This window comes from Aplysia californica, unplaced genomic scaffold (assembly GCF_000002075.1).
Source record: "Aplysia californica isolate F4 #8 unplaced genomic scaffold, AplCal3.0 scaffold00195, whole genome shotgun sequence".
NCBI classification, from domain to species: Eukaryota; Metazoa; Mollusca; class Gastropoda; order Aplysiida; family Aplysiidae; genus Aplysia; species Aplysia californica.
The window spans coordinates 850,705-860,599 of NW_004797465.1; the positions used below are offsets into that span (position 1 = coordinate 850,705).

The 9,895-nt window shown below is 41.0% G+C and overlaps 1 protein-coding gene across 3 annotated transcripts in view; it reads left to right on the forward strand.

The window, feature by feature from the left end:
• Positions 1-9,879, forward strand: part of LOC101857408 (versiconal hemiacetal acetate esterase) — a 15,915-nt gene extending 6,036 nt beyond the window's left edge. Inside the window, exons 1-3 of one of the 3 annotated variants that reach the window (XM_035969923.1) lie at positions 2,493-2,875; positions 5,843-6,447; positions 9,274-9,879. In XM_035969923.1, coding sequence (XP_035825816.1) covers positions 5,863-6,447; positions 9,274-9,663 — 975 coding nt within the window. In that variant the 5' untranslated portion in view covers positions 2,493-2,875; positions 5,843-5,862 and the 3' untranslated portion in view covers positions 9,664-9,879. Of the gene's footprint in view, positions 1-2,492; positions 2,943-5,842; positions 6,448-9,273 lie in introns of those variants that run through there. The other 2 variants (XM_005098865.3, XM_005098866.3) reach the window with 2 other exon arrangements.
• The last annotated feature ends 16 nt before the right edge of the window (positions 9,880-9,895 follow it).

Sequence of the window (9,895 nt, forward strand, 5' to 3'; positions counted from 1 at the left end):
ATAACTGAAGACCCTTGTCTGTGGGGTGGGGGTGGGGGGGGGGGGGGGGGGTAAGAAATAGAAATGAAATGGGAAGAGTTTCAAGAGTCTCGTTATCTTCAAGTTGTCGTAATTTAAGTTTTTGGGGGTTTATTTTGTCTTATTGTTGTTGTTGTTGCTGTTTTGTTGTTGTTGTTGTTGTTGTTGTTGTTGTTGTTGTTGTTGTTGTTGTTGTTGTTGTTCTCGCAAATGTCAAAACATGCAGTATCAGATTAGTGGGCTTTCGTGATCTCGAAGTTGTGGTGTTCGCCTCCCATTCAACTGGTTCCGGGTCGAAACCTTACAGCGACGGAAATTTTCTTCTCTAAATGTTCTCCTTTCACCTCTTTTCCTGCTCTTTAACTATATTCGTCCTTATGTGAGAGGTGTAACTCTCAGGAAATTGAAGATGGATTTCACTTTATTTTCTATTGTTCACACTTTGTCCATCAAAGGAAATTGTTAATCCCTCCCAGCCTGACTCGGCCCAGTAACAGAAATATGCAATGTTTGACTCATGATAAAAGATATGTGCATAACCTGTACTTATTCATTATGGAAACGTTACTTATAAAAATGAGTGCTTTATATGATGTGATGTGGGCCAATGGCCTTAAACACTGAATAAACTTACATGCTTACTTAACCATATTCTCTTGTCTGCTTTCTACTCCACTTTCTATCCTCATCCCCACCCCCACCCTCTTTGCCCCTCATCTGGTCTCCTGACTCTTTTTGCTGCCATTCTACTGCTACTCCTTGGCTCCTTCTTACTGCTGTCTTTCAGCCACACCTCTGATCTTAGGGTAGGTAAAATTTAACCCCTGGCCTTCTCAGATAAAGGCAAAAAATTTCGGACGTCTCATGTACAATTTGCGCACGTTTAAGATCCTTGGTTCTTCAAAATTGATAAAAATAGGCTTCAGCCGCCACCCCGGCATAATTTAAAATTAATTCCAACCAAACTGAAAACGTTTAATGTATCCCAAGCGCTCACATGACCTTATGCTGTTGCGAGCACCGTAAAACACATTTTTTTTAAAAACAGTCTCCGATTCTGAAATCGAGAGGAGTTTTTAAGGAGAACTAGCGTCTTGCCTTTCAACCTCGACCTCCCACCCACCCCAATACTCGGAAACAACAGTTTATCAGTTACCCCCACACTAAACATGGTGTTGAAACTCAACCTATTAAACACCTCAAAGAGTATAATATGTAGGCCTTTATGGCGAGTGGGCTTCGATAACACTTTCATTCTAGAAGGGAGCAGATAGAACAGTCGTAACGCTGGACTATAGAAGAAACCACCAACTGTTCCGATATTCACGAAAAGTTCAACAACATGTATAATATTTGAAAGGTGCAAAGGGTAAATAAGTGCTGTCATTGTTTGGATAATAGTATTCTGAGTTTTGGAGTCGGATAGAAAGTGTCTATTCTCTTCTTCTGTCCAATCTATAATATTTTCAGTGGTAAATCGTGGCGAATCACCCGACCTTGGTTTTTTTTTTCTCTCAAAATGCGGAAAAGAAACATCACGTGTTTTGGCCTTGCACCATAATATGCAAGCCTGTGTTTTCACACGATATTTTCATTGTTACACCCCCTCCCCCCCTTTTTTTAAAAAATAATTTTTGTTTATGTTTTGTTTTTCTCGGTGTCTTATTACTCTCCGGAATCTTTGCCCACTTGCAGGTTCCTCTTAGTACATATTTGCCACAATATTGTGGTTACGGAAATACGTTTTCGTAATTCCAGTTTTGATTAATTAATTTGTTATGTTAGTAGGCCTACTGTAGGAGTTGCAGATTTGAAGAATAAAAAGTAAGACAGACAAGAGATGAGGGCAGGTGAAAAGGGGCAGGGGAGGGGGGGGTGGGATCCCTTTCCGTCCTTCAAGTCCTGCCTTTGACACTTCTTCTTTGGTTAGATAAGACGAAAGATAATATATTTTTATGGACATGCCACAGCAGCTTGGTAAATAAATATCTCGCATGCCTCAGATCCTTAGATTTTGGCCGTGTTATGCAAATGAATAGAATGGTTTTAAATCCCAACCGCCCCTATATCTAAAACCGTTCCATTCATTTGCTTAAAAGGCCTAAATCTAAGGCATGCGATATAATTTACCAAGCTGTTCTGGCATTTTAATACTTTAAAAAATGTCGTTCCCACAGCCCCTAAGTGCTCATATGACCTTATGCAGTTGCGAGCGCTGTAAAACCCTTACAATACTTAACCCCAGCCCTTTGGGCGACCACAAATTGCTCTCACGTCGCTTGAATTTTTTTTCTTTAATACAGTGCACAGTGCACACTACCAGCCGAATTCATTTGATTTTGTCGGGGCCAGCCAATTTTTTTTTTCGTGGATGGGGCAAAAGTTACAATTTTGGCACAGCTCGAGCGAATTCGTCTAAATCCGACTGTGACCTTCATAATCAAACGAGTTTTGTTTTCATTGTCACTAGTTGAATCGGTCGGATAGAGTCAAAATGGTAGGTTCTCCCCATCCAAGAAAGAAAATATTATTGCTGGCCCTAACTCTGTTCAATAAATCCTTTTGACAGTGTGCACTGGTTATAAGGCCGAACGAGTCATAGATGTACGAGATAGGTGTCCTTGTCTCTCTCGTTCGTTGTCCCCCGGCTCTTTTCGAAGAGTGATCGTATTTCCATGCCCTGCGTACTTGATTTCTCTTCAAGGTTGTACAATGACGGTGCCGTTTGTGTTTTGGAAGTCGGCCGAGAAAGAACGAGGCCATGACCCGTTGTTAGGTCAAGGTCGTGTTGAACACACGCCGTTTTCAAAATGACTTTATCAACCAACGGCCGCGGAAGAACGGTGACTTAATAAAGGTGTGTCGAGGAGAAAGTTTCAGAATCCATTTTAGTAAAAATTCTAGATCTAGTACCAAGCAAACAGGTGCGTGTGTTCGCTAATTCGTGTATTTATTTTTAAAAATTTATTTATTTATTTATTTATGTAAACATTTTAAAATAGTTTCATTTTAGTGTATTTATTTATATTCATTATGGGTTTGTTGTTTTTTTGTGTTGTTTTTTGTGGGGGGGGGGGTTGTTTTTTTTTTGGGGGGGGGGGGGTTATTTTGCTCGAGTTTTTTAATTTTTTTATTAATATGTTGCAAGCACTAAAGCGGTTTCGCAGTTCTTCCATTACCTTTACTTTTCCGCGGTGTTTGACATGGCAGGACAAAATTCAAGCAAAGATAGTACAGCCTACGGTAGTATCGTTGATTGAAGCAGGATAATGTACACGCCTCTCAACACTAATATAATGCAGACCATGTATTATTAACAACCTTTTCTTTAATAGGAGGACGATAAGAAATGATTTTTAAAATTATCCAATAACATTAAAATTTGTAGACAAACAATATCGACACCTTGTCCTCTGCACAGTGGTCAAAAGTCTTAATACAGGGTGATCCGAAAAAAACTTAATAATTTTTTTTCTGGATATCTCGCAAAGAAATTTGTACTAGAATGTTGTAATTTGGAACAGATATAATTCATTCAAAGGGAATTTGTTTGACATAAAAATAACCCAGAAGAAACTAGTTTTGAAAAACTGTAAATGGCTTTTATAAAAACCACATATAAATGCAAAATGCACCAATTTAAAAGATCTTGTAAGAAAAGTAAAAAAACAATTGGTTTGTTATTTCCTTTCCTTTTACTTATAAAATCTAATCTTTCCATTCCTGTAACCTTGAAAGAATATTTCTTTTCTCCTACAGAGTTTAAAAAACATATGTTTTAAGTTCTAGAATTTCGAGAACCCATGGTCGATATGTCCTCCTTTGGACTCGACACATTTTAACGCGTCGTTCATAATGTTCAGTGGAGGCCAAACACAAGGATCCACTCAACCGTGAATACTCAAAGCCACACACACTGTACACCTTACAGTATGGAGCTGTTTAGACAGCATTTGTGGAATTGATATAACTTAAAAGGTGAATATGGGCTTTGCAAAGGAACCAAATGTCATAGAACAATTAATTTTCACGCTTTTCAAGACGATCGAGGAATCATGAACACATTACTATCCTCTGATAGCTTCGCGAACGGGAAAATGAGACAGTCGTAGATGAAGATCTGCCTTTAGAATACGGACCTTTGAGATGTAGGAAAGTCATTGGTGCAGACATCGCCTACGGACAGGCGCCTCATAGGACTCATCTACTGAATTTTGCACCCTGGTGGCGTTTAAAAGGGTGTAAACGGTGTGTGTTTGAACTGAAATTGCCGTTGTGTTTGGGAAATTTTAGTTCTTATTCTCTACAGGTCCCAACTGATGGACCATTTTCCCCCTTGACATCAAAGAAGTCCTTAAGGGCACTCTAACTTTACTTCTGTGCCTTGTGCAAAACTTACGAAATGAGTTGGTGTTGAGGAAATGTTCAATACAAACGGCTCTCTGCTCTTCACTAATCTTAACCATGATCTCATCAGGCAAAGGAAACTTGAGAAAGACTATCTGCAAACTTCTGTTGGCCTGTTAGACTACTGTAGCTTGCAACATGGCGCAATCGTTAGGATTTTTAGTGGTTGGCCTAATGCGAACTAGTGCGTCACGTTATAAAAATGGGGACATAGCTGAAAATGGGTTGTATTTTTACGCGCTATGTAGAGAAATATTATTCTGTGGATTTATCTAAAATGAATATCAAGCAAATTCCTTTTGACTTCCAAATGTTATGTTGCAAAACTTCAATGTGGAGGAAAATATTAACAAAACAAGTTGTAAAGTTTTTTTGGGGGGATCACCCTGTAGTTTAAGTTTCGGAATGTCATCAGGCAAGGACAATTCTGAAGGAGGCTAAACCTTTTCGTTGTCCGGTCATGAGCATTATGTTTGAAAACTCCCCCCCCCCCCTTTTCTTTAGGAGGAGTAGAGATGACGTTAATAATCATTAACTAGAATTCAACAAACGAAAGGAATATTGAATGTTTATATCTATTCACTGCACAAAACAAATGGTATTTTTAAATACCAGAGATGCTCTTTTACTCCAATGCCTGCTTTTAAATTCTGCTTTTGAACCTCAACAAATATTGAGTCTGGCATTGAAGTGGTTAAAACCGAACCAAATAATTTACAATCGGATCTCTGAGACAAGGTTTGGGCACAAAATCAGTTAGACCAACAAGGAACAAAACCAAACACAATTGAGTGTTTTTCTTTGTGAACTATAAAACGCTTATTGCCAAACTTGCAAGTTTAGGCTCAGTAAATGTGGTGACAGTAATATGTGTCAGGACGCGGTGGAATCAGATGCTCGCCAATTTTTTGTCATATGGAATTATTGATATCATCTTAACTTTCCACGAAAAGATATGTCAAAACACCAGGAAGATGAGGAATTACAGTAACGATTTCAAACCTCCTTTGCACTAAATAACAAAAAGAGTGCATACGATTAGAGTTTATTTTACATGTGTCTGATAGTGGCCTTGGGTCGCATCTATACATGTATGATTATGATCTATGAACAAAATGTAACGACGCAAATCTAGATTTTTAAAATTATTATAACCTTCTTTTTTGTTTGCCTTCTTGTCTTATTTTAGGGGGTGTCGGTAGCCTAGTGGTTAGGCTACCGAACGTGTTAGGGGATTCGAGCCTCAGCTTGGTCCGTCGTTGTATGTGTCATTTGGAAAGACACTTTACACGAATTAACCAATTCACTCAGTCCTTTCAGAGATGGACATTAAACTCTGAGGTCCCGCCTCTGAAATAACGTAATGGTGTTGATAGGGGCGTTAGACCTATACCATGTTCCTCTCACTTTCTTTCAGGAAAAAAAAACCGCGAGAAAATGTCGGCGACAGAAAACGTATTCGGTGATCTGGCCAAGAAGTACAAAATCCACCCAGAGTCGGAAGCTGTTGCCAAACTTATCAGTGAAGGCGGCGTGAGGTTTTACGACCTTGACCTCAATGGAACCCGGAAGCAGTTCGAGGCGATGTGCGAGCCGGAGAAACGGGACGACTTCGACGGCACCATCGAGGAGCTCCTGGTTCCAAGAGACAGCACCGGGGGCGTGCCAGTGACGGTGTTCAAATCCAGCTCCGCGCCGGCTGACCCTTTGATCCTCATCCACCTTCACGGCGGAGGCCTGGTCGCGGGCAGCCGCGCTTCCTATGACCACATAGCTCGTCACGCCGCCGATCTAACGTCCAGTGTTGTGGTCAACGTGGAGTACAGACGTATGCCGGGTGGTGACGGAGAGGGGCTCTTGCCGTCCTTCGACGACTGCACGACTGTCGCGCGATGGGTGCTGGACAACCGCGAGAAGGTCGGGGGCACTCCGGCCAGCAAAGTGGGCCTGATCGGCGACAGCGCTGGGGGACAGCTCGTATGCTCTGTCACAAACGACATCGCTGAAGGGTTCAGCTTCCAGGTAAAGAGCACGCACGCATCCATGCATCATGGAGGCAATATATACTTTTACTTTTACTTTACTTTTATCCGCCGCCTATACCCTTTTGGGTGTCGCGGGAAGAAAAAGACGTCTCTCTGCCACTAGCCGGAGAGCTTGGGTCAGGGGGATGCCGTGAGTTGTTAATGTTTCCCCGACTCCATCTATCTAGGTCTTTCTCTATCGCCCTCTAGCCTTGTTGCCATCGAACTTTTTTATGTAACCACGTTGTGCTGGGTAGTGTGTTAGTAATCGAATGAGATGTCCAAACCATTAAAATTTGATTCTTTAGTGTTGGATGTGATGCATGACATCATTTGCGCGCACCATTTCTCTGATTACTGTGTTTCTAATTTTGTCTCGCCTGGTTTTGTTTACTGCTTTTCTAAGGCATCGCATTTCACATGTTGTAATTCTTTGCTATAATGTCTTGTTCGTGGTCCATGCTTGGCTTTGATAGGTGAGTGTTGGGATGGTTTTGATCATTTTGAGTTTTGTTGTCATGAGGATGTTAGGATGTTTCAGTGGTGAAGTAAGCTGGTAACTAACATTATTGTCCTTTTGTACTCGTGTTTCAATTTCTCTGTTCAGTCACCCATCCTCTGTGAAAATACTTCCGAGGTACTTAAATTCTTGGACCTGTCTGAGACTGTTGTTGTTGATGTGTATCCTGAGTGGTTCTGGCTTTCTGCTAACTTTCGTTGTCTCTGTTTTGTTGATGTTGATCTTCATAGTTTTTACATTCTTCATTTAATCTGGTGGTGTGGTGTTGGAGACTTCGTTCATCTTTGTGTGCCTGGCTTTGGTCATCAGTGAAGAGATTTAATCTGGTGATGTGGTGTTGGAGACTTCCTTCATCTTTGTGTGCCTGGCTTTGGTCATCAGTGAAGAGTAATTCGTTGGGGCGTCTGGTTCTGTGTTGGCCTCTTTTGTAATTATATCCATATATGATAAATAGTAGTGATGATAGGACACAACCTTGTCTCACTCCGGATGTTATCTCGAACCATTCTGTGAGTCCCTCTGACGTTCTTACTGCACTTATGCTGTTCTCGTAAATGGCATGGATGTTATCTAGAAGTTGGCCTCTCACAGTGTAGTTTACGAGTTCTTTCCACAAATTGTTTCTGTTCAATCTGTCGAACGCTTTCTCGTGGTCGACATATACTATGTTTAGTTCCCTGTTATGTTTTATTACCCTTTCGAATATTTGTCGTAGGGCAAATATTACACCGGTGCATCCTTTTCCCTTTCTAAATCCCATTTGGGCCTCACTCAGAAATGGTTCAACTTTGTGTCTTGTTAGCCATTCCAATATCTTGGCGAACATCTTGCCCACATGGCTTAACAGTGAAATTTCTCTATACATTCCACAGTCTCTCTTGAGGCAATAGGCAATATATACGGGTGAATAATACACACACGTAGATAGATAGATAGATAGATAGATAGATAGACAGATAGATAGATAGATAGATAGATAGATAGATAGATAGATAGATAGATAGATAGACAGAAGGATGGATGGATGGATGGATGGATGGATTGATGAATGGATGGATGGAAGGATGGATGGATGGATGGACTGATGGATGGATGTGTGTGTGCGTGCGTGTGTGTATGTGTGTGTGTGTGTGTGTGTGTGTGTGTGTGTGTGTGTGTGTGTGTGTGTGTGTGTGTGTGTATGTACATATACTACACGTATGGACAGTTGGTCTGTCTTTGACTCTGCGTTTATGTATGTAATGTGTGTATTTATGCGTGTGTGTAGAGTGACAGATAGTGCTAATGTGCACAGGATTTTGGTACAACCTTTCAAACGTTAAATGGACACCCCTGAATATCTAGACTCAGCAGACGGACGGTTTGGACATGAGCCGTGGCCCGCTTTCTTACTCCCTTTATAAAACTTTACTATTGAAACAAGGTTTTTGGTTCCCGAAGTGGCCGACTGCTGCTCAGAGGGAAGTTGAACTCTTACAAGATGTTAGTTTTTAAAAAAGTAATTACTTATTTAACAAGCTCTGCAAAACGTTATTTGGATTTGACGATGACCCAAACAAGACACTTATCTATTCGATTCCGGATTATAATATTTGATCCTTGTCGATATTATATAAAACCTCATAGATTGTTTTGTGATTACACAGAAGGCCGTACTTCAAAGTTAATTACTGACGGGGATTATACGCCTGGAAACACAGTCTTTTGTTTGAGTCATTTTCTTAAAACTTGCTTCATTGTTTTGTCAAGATGAACACTACTCATGGTACTGAGTAGAATTTTGGAGCATTTGCTCGACACGAAAATTGACACTTTGAGAAGTACCTAAGCAGCTGTGAGTGTGTTCAGGTTTTATTTGATTTTTTTTTATACAGGCACGTGCACCAGGGTCTGTGATGTAGTGGTTAGGCGCGTTGCTATCGCACGCAAATGACGCGGGTTCGAATCAACGAGTGGGGACTTTTTTTGTTGAGTATCTCTGTCTTTTTGCTGGAATGTTGTCTCACCTTCAGCCAGGGGTGGCCCTGACAGGCAGAGTCGGAAGCTCGACTATTTTGCCGGTGGGCCGTAAAATTAACTACATTAAAGATAAGCATGTACTATAACTTTCCTTTTTAAAAAGAAGTTATTTATTAGCAGCTAATACAACCCTAAAACTTGCCAACTGGAATCTACTCCAAGTATTGTACGGTGACAGTATATATGGACTTTTTACCGGGAGGTCCCGCCTCTTATAACCTGAATTGTGTTGATGGTGAGCGTTAAACTTATACCATTTTTTTCTCTCTTCTGTCTCATTCCTAGGTGCTGATCTACCCAGTGACCAACGTGAGCTTCACACAGGCGTCATCGAAAGAGCTCCACGACATCCCCTTGTTCAACACGAGAGAGGCCATCCACATCTACTCTCTGGCCCTCGCCGGTATTTCTGACGCCCAAGACAACCCAAGGTTAAACCCGTGCATACGGAAAAATTTAGCTCAGTGTCCGCCTACGTTCATCCAAGTAGCAGAGCTCGACGGCTTAAAAGACCAAGGGATTGCTTTTGGGGAGCAGCTGAAAGAGGCTGGGGTTGCCACCAAAGTGAAGATGTACGAAGGGCTCCCACACATCTTTATGCTGTTGAGACAGGCTTTCCCGTCGCAGTTTGTCCGTGGCTGGCAAGATATTGCGGACTTCATTAAGTCTTTGTAATTCTGCAAAGTAAAATACGTTGTTATTCCCCCAAAAGGTATAAGCTAAAAACTGATGTGCCTTTTAACTCATCGGAAGTTTCCTCTTCTATTCTTTTCCTTTCTACTCTGAAAGGTAGAAAAGGCATATCAGAAGCTCATTCTATATGATCTGGCAAACCTTTTGTTTGCATTTAAAGTATGATATAGTGATCTGCAGTTACGTCTTTCTCTGAAATTTAAAAAAATCTTTT